The 15,803-nt window shown below is 42.1% G+C and overlaps 1 protein-coding gene across 3 annotated transcripts in view; it reads right to left on the bottom strand.

Moving 5' to 3' along the window:
* Positions 1-721: 721 nt before the first annotated feature.
* LOC108443422 (HIVEP zinc finger 3) overlaps positions 722-15,803 on the bottom strand; it is a 59,384-nt gene continuing 44,302 nt past the window's right edge. For 2 of the 3 annotated variants that reach the window (XM_017724074.2, XM_017724075.2), the window contains exons 2-7: positions 10,881-15,397; positions 10,600-10,745; positions 6,882-7,057; positions 6,579-6,677; positions 3,207-3,817; positions 1,661-2,401 (exon numbers count right to left, since the gene is read on the bottom strand). In XM_017724074.2, the coding sequence (XP_017579563.2) occupies positions 1,661-2,401; positions 3,207-3,817; positions 6,579-6,677; positions 6,882-7,057; positions 10,600-10,745; positions 10,881-15,002 (5,895 nt within the window). In that variant the 5' untranslated portion in view covers positions 15,003-15,397. Of the gene's footprint in view, positions 2,402-3,206; positions 3,818-6,578; positions 6,678-6,881; positions 7,058-10,599; positions 10,746-10,880; positions 15,398-15,803 lie in introns of those variants that run through there. The other variant, XM_037536860.1, reaches the window with a different exon arrangement.

Genomic DNA, 15,803 nt, shown 5'->3' with positions numbered 1-15,803 from the left:
GAGAGAGATCCAGAAAGAGCTAGAGAGCGAGCGAGAGTGAGCGAGAGAGCGTGAGAGCGAAAGCGAGCGAAAGAGAGCGAGAGTGTGAGAGAGAGCGAGAGTCTGAGAGAGAGTGAGAGCGAACGAAAGAGAGCGAGTGTGAGAGCAAGAGAGAGCGCGAGCGAAAGAGAGCAAGAGTGTGAGAGAGCGAGTGAGTGTGAGAGAGAGCAAGAGAGCGAGTGAAAGAGAGCAAGAGTGTGAGAGAGCGAGTGTGAGAGAGAGCAAGAGAGCGAGTGAAAGAGAGCAAGAGTGTGAGAGAAAGAGAGCGAGAGAGCGAGAGAGAGTGAGCGAGTGTGAGAGAGAGAGCGAGTGTGAGAGAGCAAGAGAGCAAGAGCGAGTGAAAGACAGCGAGAGTGTGAGAGAGAGCGAAAGAGTGAGTGTGAGAGAGCGAGAGAGCAAGCGAAAGAGCGAGTGTGTGAGAGAGAGCGAGTGAAAGAGAGCGAGAGTGTGAGAGAGAGCGAGCGAAAGAGAGCGAGAGTGTGAGAGAGAGCGAGCAAAAGAGTGAGTGTGAGAGAGAGCAAGAGAGCGAGCGAAAGAGAGCGAGAATGTGAGAGAGCGAGAGACAGAGCGAGTGTGAGAGAGAGTGAGAGAGATAGAGATATGCTCATTCTTTGTGGTGAATAAATTAGCCAGCCTAATTTTAGCTGCTTAGAAATCCCACCAAAGAAAAAGACAAGTTCAGTCATTTCTTGTGCACCTTTATTGGTTCAGAAATTATAGGTATCTGTGACAAATTCGGAAGGCTTTTGATCCACCCAACCCTGCAGCTGTTGACTAACTTCACCATCACCCTGTCCAGTTTCTTTAATTCAAGTCTTCAGAACGTAACAGAAAAGTACTAAACAACAGTGTAAAGAATAAAAATTGCAATAAAAATTATTTCAAAAACTAAAGTAAACAAAACGTAAAACATTTTCATATTTCCACACGGCAATAAATATGGACCATAGATTTCTCATCTGTACAGACATAATTCATTTCTTTTTGTATATAAAAAATATGACTTCAGTGCAATTTCTTTGCAAAACTCTCTCCACTCCTTCAGCTGACTTCAGTACAAACATCTTTACTTTTACCCTGACTTGAGAAAAAAAAAAACACCTTCCAATTTTGCTAACACCAGCTCCACCAAAAGACAAAACAAATCATATATTAATAAAAGAATTCACAGCCTTTCATCTTTGTCTACACTTCAAGCAATAAATTCTGACAGAAAAGGCACACGTTACTATATTTTGAGTAATACTGAACAAGGGACAAGATATTGGAATTACTCTCGGTTTAAGTATTCACCTTGGTCATTTATAAATTTATTCATAGTTAATTTTAACAAGTATTTTATCATATACATATTCAAATAGATACCTTAAGATTGATTGTAATGTCAGTAAAGATACAGGTGAGAGAGAAGTAATAGATTTACAGAAACATTGTTTTGTCCAAACAAAAAAAGTGCATCTTATTACAATCTTGAATATTGCAAAAACAAACATTACCAAGTTACCAACAGTATTGAAAATTTGTATAAAAAAACAATAGCATTACAAAACAAAAGGAACAATAATAATAATAATAATAATAGTAGCAATCAAGAGCATTTTGACATTGAGCACAAAGGCTATTAAGTGCTGTCTGGGTTGCTTTCTTGGCTCTGACCTGGGCAGACAGATTTATCTCCTGCACTCTCCTCGGACTCTAGTTCAGAAAGCTGTTTAGTTCTATGTGAGGAGGCTCTTTCCTCCTTCTCACCAAAGCCAGGGGTCCTTTCTGTGCCTTTACTGTTATCTTGGCCCACTTCTTGAGATGTCTGAGGAACAATGGTATGAGCCTTGGAGGGCCGTGAGCTGCCATATTGCTTTCTGTCCTTGTCCAACTGCTCCCCATTGCCGTATTGTAGAGATGACTTGGCTGATGTGGATCTGCTAACAGGACCTTTCAGCCCTGATGGCCCAGTTCCTCTCTCCATGCTCTGTGTCTCGCTAAATGCCAGAGTGCTTTGCTGGCTTGTTTCAGGGTGTAGGCTCCATGGTGCATCCCTCCTGCCCAGGAAGAAAGGGGCATCCTCGTTGGGAGAGGTGGGTGATGGGGTGGAAGATAAACTTCGTTCCAGTTTGGGACGAGTTCTCGGCCTAAGTTGCACCATCTGGATTCCTCCAATAGGGATCATATGGTAAGGCATGCGGGCCTGGTCCTGGGAGTGTAATGGGAGGTGGCTAAACATGCGGTCCAGAGTTTGTGGCGTGACTGGCAGGTGGAGTGAGGGATCAGTGTGAGAGAGGCGCAGGGCTGGTGGTAAGAAGCTGGGATGTGAAGGGCTCAGCCTCTGTGGAGTCTGCGAAGTACCAGGAGTACCAGGCCTCTCCTGCAGGGGGAGACAGGGTAATACAGTCATGCTTCAAAACAAGTCTTTTCTTTTTCACCACTGACATGTGCACATCTATCTCAGGTACATAATGTCCAAAACGTACCCATATGCTCCTTCTAATTAGTGGATTCTGCCACTTAAAGGTGCAACCATGCTGAAATGGCTGTTAAAACATGCACACACAGCTCTGTAATCTCCAAAGAAAAGCACTGCCAGTACAATGAGAGACTCCAAAATAGCAATGCACAATATACTGTACCAGTTAGAGGGAGTATAAAGTTTACTGGTGGACTGGACTGTGGAATTGCAAGTTTTGGAGTGATGAATGCATCTGGGAGGAATTGGACTATTGTTTGTGAACCAGACCTAATCAGCCAACATCTGTGCTACATGTCAGTAATTGTCGCTGTTGTAGAAAAACCTATTTCCGAAATGGTAACTTTATAGGAGAAGGAAATACCTCTCATGAATGTTAATGTAATTACTTTTGTCCCAAGTTATTCTCAACCATTTTTATTGGCCCATTCCTTATGAATAACAATGTAAAGGGCAGCTAGCATTTCCAAATAGTATAAAATTAAAAACAAAAACAGGGTTTCAATATGACAGTGACATAATAGTCTTGTGGCTGGAAGAAATAAAATTCCAGCAGCAACATTCAAATGTTTTGTGGAAAGCCTTTCCAGAAGAGTAGCAGCTGTTAGTGCAGCAGAGTAATAGTGTCCCTATTAATATACTTAAGAAGAAATGCTGGAAGCTTTTGGACTAAGCTGTTTAGCAACAATGCACTGATGAGACTCACCTGCTGGCTCTCTCTGGCCTGAGTGCTGGAGTCCCAGTGGAACTGTCCAGGGGAGCTGTGGGGTCTGTGCTGGGGTCTGTGCTGGGCTCTGAGTGGCGATGGTGAGACATTAGCTCTGGAGCTCCTATAGCGGGCAGGGGAAAGCGGCCGGAGAGGAGAGAGAGGCCTGACTGGAGAGGCTCTTATAGGAGAAGGACCTCTCTCTGGGGAGGAAGAGAGATGTCGACTGGGTGAGGAGAGCTCAAGTCTGGGGGACAGACTCCTGAGAGGTGACCCCTCACTTACAGGAGAGAAAGCCCTGGGAGAAAGTTCCCAGCCCTTGCGGGAGAACAGCGCCCTCTTGCTGCCTGGCGATGCAGCACGCCCACTGCTCCATGCACGGCATGGAGAGGGGTGGTTCTCTCTCTCTGGAGCGGTGGGGGTGGGCAGGTCAGCCTGAGCACTGTCTGAGTGACGAGTGTCAGTGGAGCAGGATGAAGGAGGTTCATCATGGGAGGACACTTCCTCCTCATCCTCCTCGTTGTCATCATCTTCATCCTCAGAGTCTTCAACATCAGAGAACTGGTGCTCCTCCTGATCCTCTGATTCATATACTTGCTCCTCACTGGTCCCTGTCAATCAGAAAAGACTTCATGTTAAATTTATCACGACTGCACATTGTATTCAATTACCTAATGATTTACACATGAACATTCAAACCATGAGGCAAATAATACTCTCTTAAAACGTGTTAAAAACAACACATTCTGCCTCCAACTAGACACACATCAGTGTGTTCAGTTGCAGACAGTTTTTAGTATGTGTTAAATATGGGTAACACAAGTTAGTGTGTTGTTAATTAATATATTACAAGACGGAAGACATGCACACTTAGGGGAGTAGTAGACGTGGGGGACATGGGTGATATGACCCCAGCACCTTCATGGTCAGGCGATTCTGCCCCCTGCACTTTTTGCACATTGCACACTTTCTGTATTAAACTCATAATGGACAATCACAAATAACTGAGGGAAAAACAGCCTTTTAAGATGAATATCATTTTTGGATTGTAGAAACAGCAGCCTTTCTGTGTTCATAGGTTTCACATGAAGCGAGCGACTAACATTCTTTGCAGTCATTCTTTAGCTGTGTATCATCATTGTGTTTGTGCCACATGATGACTGTGAAATGTGTGGTGAGTTTAAGGCCTTGTCACAGATTTTTACTGAGGAAAAAAACCCACAATATTTAAAATGTACACATGCATATTAAAACCGTTAGTAATATCAAGTCTGAATCTGACTGACTGCGACGCTTTTAAACAGAACTTGCTAGATTTAAGATTCGTGGATGCATTAATAAGCTGGCTGACCAATCAGAGCTGCATTGTCACGGCTAATGCTGTAGTTTATTTGCTAATTTCTAATGCTCGGACATTAACCTCAAATGCTTCCTCGACATCACTGCTCGATTAAGACATTTGTTCTTGAGCTCTCAGAGTGACAAAAAAGCACTTCAGAAGAAAAGGGAAAGTGCAGAGTGTTAAAATCAAATCCTTTTTTGTAAAAATGTTTGTAATTATGAATTTGCTATTGCAGGACGGTTCTACAATACAAATCTACTAAATAATTCGACCTCCTCCAATCAAAACACATGAAACAATAGAGCTGATATAACATGAAGAAATAAAAAGCAGAAAGAGGTGGGAGGAGGAGCTGGTGTTAGTAAGTTGTTAGTAAGACTGTTGTTTGTAGGTTTTGTTATTTGTAGAAGAAAGCATTCACATAACCAATAACCAGTATTTCTCCACTGTTGAGAACAGTCATCTCTTTCCATCGATAAGCTGCACTGTTAATGTGGAACCATGCTGAGATATTTCATAAACTCAGATGAGTGATCTTTTTCTGCTAGTTTGATATCAGTATCAGTTTGGTTTTATTTGCTTCCTGAGGTCAAAAAGTTCTGCAACCTCTGGTTCATTGGATGCCGATAACACCATCCTACATATAAGTGACAAAAGCATACACAAGCTAAAGATATGAATAAAATGATTAGTGTGAACTATATTAGAGCTGCATTAGGTCTTCAGTTAGTATTCAGAGTTTAACTATAGTTGGCATGATTAGAAAAAGTCTGTGCAGTGTAATTTGTGTGTCTCGATTTCAATGGCAAATTGCAACCTCTTTTAAGCTTTTGGTCAGCCTATAAAACTGTTTAGGCTAAACATGTAATGTAGTCTACTTCTGTTTCTTTACAGCAGACAAACGCTGGAAGGACAGAGTGATAAAATTGGTGCGATGAAGTCTACCAAGTTTTGGAACGTTAATGTATTTTTTAGAGCAGATAAGCATTTTAGATGTTGTTTTGGTGTTTTTTAAAGTTTACTCATAAATCTATCAACATATGTTTGTGAGCTTTTTACCTATAACTGCAATAGCCGGATGTGTTCATATATTGCTATTTCAAGTGCACTTGAATTTTCGGGAAGGCCAACTTGTCCGTGCAAATGCATGGACTGCTACTACTAATGGGGTGTCAACTCTTTGACTCTGATAAGACTGAGAATCAGGGTCGATTCTTGGCCAACAACTGAGAGTCGAATGCTTTTTCAAACATGTCGCTGCATGCATCCCCAAATGACAGCCATGTCCCCTTCAATTTTAAAATGGCTGCTATGCTCTTGTGCACATTCCTTTTGTTTAGTTCTGTTAGTTTTGTTTTGTTTAGTCCATGCAATTACATACACCAGGTTGGGCAATAGTCATGTTGCAGTCAGATTTCATTATATATCCACTGAATCGTCTTTGAATCCTCAAGCAAACATGTCCTTATAATTGAATCGTGCCGCCTCCATTCACAAACTATATTTAAAGCCTGCTGAATGGAGTGTGCTTGTATGAAGTGTCCTTGGCGCTCTTTGGTCTGTCAGGGAGAAAGAGATGGGGGGCTTTCATTCCCAGCTCTATACAGAGCGCAATCTGAAATTGGAGGCCAGATCAGAATGTTTCTCTTTAAAGCAGAGCAGTCCATTTCCGCTGGCCTTCACAAAGCCGAGAGCGCAGTGCATGGTGCACGGGTGCCTGAAAAAAGCACTTTTCAGCACAGACGTTTACGAATGTCTACACTGCATTCACAATTTCCAAAGCAGAAAAGTTCTGGCCAAGAGTACTGAACAATGAAACTGCAGTTACATAAATATATCCATGTAATTACTCAGCTACCATTCCTTTGAAACTTGAAAATAGATAATATCTCACGATTAATATTAAAAACTGTCCTGCAGTGTTATGTATGCATTGTTATGTCAGTCCTTGCTCCTAACACCCCCCCCCATCCACACAGTTAATCAATTTGATATTATAGTCAATATAATCTTGTATCTCAGGATCTTACCTGCTTCCTCAGCTTCCAGCTCATCTATGGATTGAGACACTCCCATCTCCTGGCATTTCTTACCATGCGCCTTTGACTTCATGTGTTTAGTGAGGTTCCCTAACAGGAAGCAAATCAACAGAGCTGAATTTTAACATTTTAAGTTAGAGCTGCTTGTAAGAACTACCACTTAATTCTGGCACTTTGTACAGACTACATATTACATACCAACAGTGCACTTTATAATTTTACACTTATGATTAAGGGTGCGAAGTAAAGATATATATCCCAGATCACAAAAATTGTGTTTGAAACAGGACTTACCTTTGGTTTTGAAGGCAAAGTTGCAGTGCTTACAGACATAGGGGCGGATATCTGTGTGAGTGCGGATGTGCTTCTTTAACATGCTGGGCTTCTTGCAGCGAATCCCACACTCACCACACACATACTTCCCCCTCCCCCTCCCCCTCACATACACATATTCCTCGTTGGACTTGTACCTAGAAAGAGAGACACAGACACAGGCAGATAAAGTGAGCATATTAATATAAATAAATAAATAAGACAGTATCAGTGCTCATTGGCAAGTTTCAATTTTACCCTTTGTCCATGTTTGCTATGTTCACAGTTCCACTGCCAGCAAAGGGGAAAATCTATGCTTTGTCCTGGGTTTGGACCAACTTGCCAATAAAAACAGCAATGAATAGGAAGGCCTGTTTTTATAATATCACAAAATCAGCAATATATAAAAGTATTTGACTTAAATTACCAACTGTCCTTCCACATTTATTATAATCACTTTTCTTGCTAAATCAAACATGACTGAGTTCTGTATGTCCTATTCTGCATCACAGATTTCGCATGATTCAAACTTATGTGTGGTTTGTTTCAGGATGATAAAAAAGTAAACAAGAATATTAATTTCATTATGTTGTGTGATAAATGGATGTCAAAAGAATGTTCAGTCTATGTATGCTAGAGTTTGTTAGAAAATGTATATGTTAGGTTCTGCTTTAAAATTAGACCTACACACCAAAGATGACACTACACATCGTTAATATATTTTTGCACTATGCATGCTTGTATTATAATTCAAAAAATTTAATTATAATTAAATTAATTTGTACTTCTTCTATTTTAACAAAGCCTATTAAATAGATTTGAAGGTATACTTTCATACACAAAGGTTTGTACTGGTGTGTATTGACATGCTTTGATACTTGATACTAACATGCTATAATATTACATTGCAGTATTATTATTATTATTTTTTATATACAACTTTTACTCAAAAACATATCCATAAGCCCATGTGAATAAAAGCTTCGTTTAAACTTGAAATGAAAACATTCCTACTATACAAACAGTACTGTTGAGTATTTATGCATTTATGCCTGTGTTATTGAATAAGGGCACAACTGAAGACAGGGGAAGAGAGCAGTGCCAACAGGAGTGCACACCGTGTATGCACAGACCTGTGTGCAACAAAGACAGAGAATCAGTGGGTGAGCAAGAGAAACCCAGAATAAGAAAGGCAAAGAGTGACTGAAAGTATGTTTTAAAATACAAGCTTGCCGCTTTTCCTTTAAGTATCATTAATTGTTTCCTCCAAAGAAGAGTGAGAGTAAGCAGGGAAAACAGCAGAGATGCTGAGATAAGCGGGCACTGATAGATGTGAGAAACGATGGAGAGGAAATGGAGTGAAAGAGAAAGAACACAAAGAGAGGCTGATGTGATTAGGAAGTGTGTGGGTGTATGATTGAAGAATTGTATAAGCAAAATGGAGGCAGTGAGACAGACAAAAGAAAGCTGCAGGCTGGTGTGTTGTTACATCTGTTAGCACATATAACAATACTGTAAACTGCCATTAGCAGACCAATGTGAGAGATAATGCACGCTAAGCCTTTATACGCTGCCATCAACAAAATCTTCATTCATTTTAAACAGATAACCTTGCTGATGAGCAAGGCAGAAAAACATCTCTGTCTACCCATCTATCCATTCATCCACTCTCATCACTGTTTACCTACCCATCCACTCATCCAATCACCCATTCCTTCATCTCTTTACGCATCCATTCATGCATCCACTGATCTGTTCACCAATCTATCCTTCCACCCATCCATCCATCCATCCATCCATCCATCCATCCATCCATCCATCCATCCATCCATCCATCCATCCATCCACTCTCATCACTCATCTGTTCACCCATCTGTCCATCTATGCCATCTATGCTATCTAGTCTTCCATTCTCCTATTTACCCATCTGCTGATGCATCCATTCATGCATCCACTGATCTGTTCCCCGTCCATCCATCCATCCTTACACCTATCCTAATATCTGTCCATCCATCCACCCATCCATTCACCTATCCTAAAACCCATCCGTTAATTCATCCCTTCACCTATCCTAATATCTTAATACCCATCCATCCATCCATCCATCCACCGATCCTAATACTCGTCCGTCCGTCCGTCCGTCCATCCATTCATTTTGTTCACTCATCTATCCATCTATTAATTCATACTTCCATTGATCCTTTTTACTTGTTCACTCATCAATCCATCCATCCACCCATACATCCCTATACTCATCATTTGCTCACTCATCTATCCATCCATTCATTCACCCATCCACTGATCTTTTTGCACTTCTTCACCCACCAGTCCATCCACCTATCCACTCACCCGATTTGTGTGTTTTTTTTTTTAGCTAAAAGTATGAAAATGAATGAATGAATTAATCTATTTTACATTATTTTCCCATATGTTTGCATTTTTTGTTCTTTGACAACAAATGCTACACTGTAAAGCCAAACAATGTGGGCACATTTGTGGATAGTTAATTGAGTTCGTGTTACTGCCACAGCCACGGTGCATCTATGGCAGTAGACCGAGTCATACTGAAATGCTTAGTGGCTTTAAATGTGGCACTGTCATTTGTAACATATTTTATATAACATATGTACCATTTTATATACAATTGCAATAGCAGTGTCTGGGGTAAAACAACCGTGCTTTCCTGTTTCAGCATAACAGAGCCCCTGTGCACAAAGCAATGTGCATAAAGACATGACGAATTTGACAAATCTAATGTTGAGGAACTCCAATGGCCTACCCTGACCTCAACTCCACTGAATACCTTTGGGATAAACTGGAACATTGACTGCAAGCCAGGCCTTCTCACCTAACATCTGTGCCTGGCCTCAATAAAGCTTTTTTGACTTAATGGGCACAAATTTCCACAGACACTTTAAAATCTTGTGGAAAGCCTCCCCAGAAGAATGGAGGCTGTTATAGCAAAGGGAAAAGCAACTCTACATTAATGCCCTTTTTTTTTTTTTAAAAAAACAATGTCCAATAAGCTTGTATAAGCGTGATGGTAAGGTGTCCACATACATTTGGCTATATAGTGTATGTTAAATATAGAGGCAGAGTTGCTTCCTATCATATAACCTAATAGTGGAGAAAGGAATACATTTTCAGGGAACTCACTGACTGTAAAACGTTGTTGTCACCTAATAATCTTTCAGCCACTCATTTTAGAGGTAGCTGGTAAAACCTAAATGACCAGGGAACTCTCCCTTAGTAAATAAATCTCCTTCAGTAAATCAGTGCTCTATCTATATTCCTTCTTGTAACATTTTTTAACTATGAATTCCATAACAAGCAATGATGCTAAACAAAAAAGTTTCAATAGCTCTTTGATTCACCTGTTTCATTGCTTCTTTTCATTCTAAATCCATCCAGCTAAGCTAAAATAGACCAACAATGGACATTTGTGAAATCTCTGAAATCTGCATGAGAGTTCCTCATCAATACAGGCTTTAATGTCTTGATGTGAGATACACAAACTGAGTTTAAAAGAGTATGGAATATTACTAGACAGGGCTAAAGCCATTAACTCAAAAGACATTCTGAGGAAACCTAAATCATCTTCATAATAAATACTGAATGGAACAAAATGACCATGATATAAGTTTTCAGTAATGACTATGTGGGCTTCATAGAAATAAAGAAAAAACAGTATGCTATTTACCCTCCTTCAAAGATGCAAATACGAGGTGCCTCACTCTGCTGGGAGGTGGTTGCAGACTCCTCTGCACTTTTCTCCTCTTTTTCGACCCTCTTACTCACAGGCTCCTCTTTCACTTTGTCAGATGTGCTGGGTGGTTTGGCACATACCTACACTCCAGACAGACACAGACCATAAAAAAAACATAAGATATTTACTCACAGCAACACTACACTCTGTAGATATCAACAACAAAATCACATTGATAAAATACTGGACATAGAGTAAATTACAATAATGCTTACCTCTGATACCATGGGCTTTTTGTTGCTAGCAGGAACCAATTTCTCAGTGGTGACAGGTGGAGCTGTGGCCATGGTATACATCTCTGAGCTATATGTTTGTTTAGAACACAGCAGAGACAGTACCATTTTTGTGGTCAAACCAGGCAGGTTGGGATTATACATGCTGACACTCCATGAAGAATATACTGATGTTTGTGGACTTCTGTGTGCAGTTGGGTTAGGCTTGGTGTAATTTAGGTAGCACCAGCTCACTGATGTGGAAGTGTGAAGGCTGGGGTATAAGGGGTCTCTAGATCTCTCGTTAATCTCAAACACTGATACACATCTGTGGCTCTCTTCCTCTCCTTCTTCTTTTTTGAATGGTTCAGTTTCCACCTGGACAACCTCTTGCTTGTTCATCACAGATGCCTGTAACTCCTCTGTTTTTTTCACTTCCCTCTCTTGTTTTCTCCACTCTATCCCAACAGTTAGAGCCTCCTTGTCTGGCACTTGACTCTCTTCCTGAGCCTTCTCACTATGTTTTGTATCTTTTTCTCTCCTTTCTTCTTCTTCTTCTTCCTCATCTTCCTCTTTGACTCGTTTCTGTTGCCGCTGTGCCTCTAAGGTGAGTTCTAGACTGCCTGCAGGGGAAAGCATTCTTTTACTTCCTCCAGCAACCAGTGGTCCAGAGCTTTCATCAGATGCGCTTTCTGATCCAAACTCTAGAGGCAGAGACATAGGAATGCCAGTCTTGAAGTCAGGAGTGGGGAGCCTCAGGTAGGATCGTTGAAGCTTGCTGCCCTCTAGCTTTCCCATTATGACCATGGCTGTACAGCAAATTGGCTGCTGAGACCGTGTTGTTGCTAAAATTTGTGAGATGGTTGTATACATGGCGCTACCATAATTAGAAATCTGAGTCTGTAAGCGCACAGGGACCACAAGGGACACCACTGGTGTAAGCTGCTCAAGGCATGTAGCAATGATGGGGCGAGGCTGATGGTGTGTAACAAGCTGATGATATGAGGAACTTGGACTATGTACAAGGTGAGGAGATGTTCTTGATTCCCTGACAGGTGGGCCAGAGGGGACCCGAATTGTTAGACCACTTGAAGAGTACTGCAAAGGGAGCAAAGTTGGGAAAGGTTGAACCGGAAGGACTAAGTGCTCTGGTAAATGAAACTGTCTTGGATGAAGTGGAGATGGTACTGTATGTATGAGGGCCTGTTGAAACATATGAGTAGAAAGAACTTCAGATGTTGTTGTTGTGACTGGCAGGAATCTAGTGAGCTGCCGTGGGGAAAAAGTATCTGGACTAGTGAGGGGGTAGAATATGTTGCTCGTTCTGTGCTCATCAATTGAGAGTCCAGGGTGGTCAGGATAGGACTGACATACAATTGGAGGGTAGGATCGACATACAATTGGATTACTTTGTAAACTAGAAAGTGGCTCCTCCTGGTCAGGCTTCCCAAGAGTTGCATGCTTTACCAAGAGACATTTCCGCCTCTCCTTCCAAGAGGCTGAAGTAGGTTTTGGGGACAGGGATCCATAGTCAAATGACTTGCTTCTAGTCTCCACTATTTGGGCAGGATGTGGCGGACTTGCAGGAGCCTGCTCTGAGGCAGAGCGCCGCATTTCCCTGTGAGAATGATGGTGCTGATAAGGACCTGGTACAGTTAGCATGTGAGACCCTTGGGAGCTCCATGTACCAATATGCATCTCAGAGTCAGTCTTTCCTGATTCATCAAAAGAAGCAGATCGGCTGGAGGTATGGGAAACATTACTCTCTTGGCTAGGGCTGCGTGGCAGAGAGACTGATTCAAAACTAGATTCTCCTGATGACTGGGCTGCCTCTGCCAAACGGAGACGTTTCTTCTTTGGTGGCAGCTTCTCTGCAGGAAGCTGAGCCAGACTTTGACTGCGCTGAGGCCATTGGAACTCTTCCTTTTCTAATTCTTTGGGGACACATGTACTTGCTGGGGGTGAAACCATCTCAGTATCTGGTTCCTCTGTCACCAGAATCTCTGGCACTTGAATGTTGGGTTGTCGAACTAACCTGGATGTGGATGTTTGTTTAGGCTCCTGTGATTGTTCATGTTCAAGTTCTGATTCTTGACTCTCTATAGACATGCTTTCTTGTTTTTCAAAGGAGCTAGTGTGCTGGATTACAGAGATTTCTTTAAAAGGACCCATTTTTTCCAGCTCGGTTTGTGAGGGAGGGCCTGAGAAGCCCTTAAAATCACCTTGAGTGCCAATCATTGATGTAGTGGACTGTATGTTAAAGGAGACAGCTGCTGGACCTGGACTGGGAGGGTCCTCTTCAAGACTTTCTTCTTTTCTCCTTTTTCGAACAGCCATAGCCATTGCCTTGAACTTATAGTGCATCATTTGTGGGCGATCTTCTCGTACAGCACTACCTTCCTTCTCACTTTGATCATGTGAAGGTTTATGCATGCAGGCAACTCTGTGGGCTGCATAACAGTCCTGCTTTTTGAAGAGAGTTCCACATATCTCACACTTCCACCCTGATTCAACCAGAGTAGAAGTAGAGGGACCTGCTTCTGCAACAAGGTCAGCTCCAATTGGCATCTCAATTGCAGGCTGGCGTCTTAACATTCGATGATGATGACCGACCCTCATCTCCGCAGCTGCAGCCTGCTGTTCATCGAAAGAGTGGCTGAGTCGAAAGCTGTGTGAAGATGTACTAGTTGTGTCATCTTGGCCACCAGAGGTTGGCACTGATTGACTTCTTAGAAGAACAGCACTGGAACACTGACCAGCAAGTGTGTCTTCAACCAGTTGTGAATGCTGCCTTTCAGTAGCAAAGCCACTAAGAATAATTTGTCCACTACTGCCACTGGGGCCTGGAACATCTCCCTTTGGATCAAAAACACAAGGATCTTTGGGTGAAGAAAACTTAGGGGACTCAATGCTACTTCTCCTGGAGAGAGAAGAACGCCTTGGTTTGACACTGTCAATTTCACTTGTGTCAACTACAGCTTCATTTATAGTGATTAACTTTGTAATGTGCTCAATGACTTGTGTCTTAGGCACAGTGAAAGGAATAGATTTTTCCTCTTGACCTAAAGATGTTGAAGAAGATGATGACTGAAGATGTTGGTGTGGAACCCTTTGCTGTTGACCCAATCGTCCATACTTTCCTAAAATAATTTCAGCATAAGATTTAGCATTGGCATTGGGAGGGCTCACCTGGGAAAGCTCAGCACTCCCATAGCTAGAAAAGTAGCCAGATTCAGTGCTACCTTTACTACCAGGACCCAGTGAGGATGATGGGGTCTCGTCTGGTGAGATTATGGGAACTCGTTTCCTTTCACTGAGTCGCATAGCTAATCTCTGTTTGACTGCTTGGGAGTCCTCTGTTCTTGGTCCTTCTTCTGAGAATGACATTTCAACTTTGGAGCTTTTCCTCAGAGCTGGCCTGTCCTGAGAGGTAGATGGTCGACGCTGACCAGTCTCATCCTCGGAATCTGTGCTTTCTGCTTCTGTTGCTTCTTCTTGTTCATCTCCCACTGTTCCGCTCTCAGCTCCACTAAAACTGTGCTCTTCACGGCTAGATGCCAGGCCGGCTTTTATCCGATGGGCGTGTGATTTTCGATGTTTATACAGGTTACTTTTAGTTTTGAAAGAGAAGCCGCAAGGGACGCAAGGATAAGGTCTCTCTCCCGTATGAGAGCGGATGTGTTTTTGGAGGACACTGGGCTTTGCACATGGTCGGCCACAGTATGTACACACATATTTCCCTGGCTTTTGAGGCCTACGTTCCCGTCTAGAAGGGGTACCTTCCTGTACTACCTGACTGGGCTGCGATGGAGTCCTCTGAGCATGAGAAGCTTGGGTAGAGGATTCAAGACGGGATGAAGAGTATCTACCTCTTGAGGCACCTGGGACATCTGGAAGTTGCCAGGATGATTCCCGCACCTGAGACTGCTGTTGCTGCTGTCTTTGGAGCATATCACTTCGTTTTGGCTGTCTATGTTGATGGCGGCCATGTGATCCATGGATTGGTTGTGAGGTAGCCTGTTCCTGTGGCAGAGCCAACCTACTCCTAAGTGAAGATTCAGAAAGAGGCTGCTGTTGTCCACCAGACCGCTCCCCATCGGCCGGCCGGCTATGCTCTGCCTCCATAGAATGTGGGGAGGAGGCCTTATGGACACACTGGGAATGCCTCTATGAGCACCAGTCCACTTAACATTATTGCCTTAGCCACAAGGCCCCAGGGATCTACCTGGGCACTGAAACATCTTGAACAAAATAGCAGAGGATTTATAAAATATGTACAAAACACTCTAAAGGATTACTTCTGATTTATGCCAAAATTCATCCTCCCTATCTTCCATCCAAAATTACTCTTGGCAGAGTTCATCATTGTGTCACTCCTTTGGACTGAGTTCTGGCAATGGAGCTTGGCAAAGGAAAGCACAGGATGTTTTTGAGCTACTTTCTCCACAGATATGAGATCAGGTTTTCAAGCCCTTCTGTCTCTCTTCTCCAGGTTTTCACCAATGAGCACTTCGCTGGCCCTGTAGAAAAGCCAAAGCAGACTATTTAGATATTGCTTTAGTGTAGCCCTTTCTGAATAAGAGGTTATATTCAGAATTAGTGTTAAGTACTGTTTACTGCTGGTACATCTACAGCATAATGTTGGGAACTGAGCTGTAAATGTACCCTAAATAAGAATGTTTTTTTTTTTTGTTGTTGTGAATATATATGAGTTGTACTCAGAAATAATACTGTCTAGAGAGATAAAGTGCCACCTATTACTTGAAGATCAGAAGTGTACAGAACCCAAAAGGGTAATATACAGTGAATACGGTATTATTCCAGACATGACATATATACAAACAATTCCAGTTCACATAAAGTAGTTATTAAGGCTCTTTTGAAGTATTTAATTCTGAATACCTCAAGAGAGGCGGATTATAAAAT

This window comes from Pygocentrus nattereri, chromosome 3 (assembly GCF_015220715.1).
Source record: "Pygocentrus nattereri isolate fPygNat1 chromosome 3, fPygNat1.pri, whole genome shotgun sequence".
Taxonomy (NCBI): Eukaryota; Metazoa; Chordata; class Actinopteri; order Characiformes; family Serrasalmidae; genus Pygocentrus; species Pygocentrus nattereri.
Note: the sequence above shows the minus strand (reverse complement) of the source record. Positions and strands in the feature narration are given on the sequence as shown.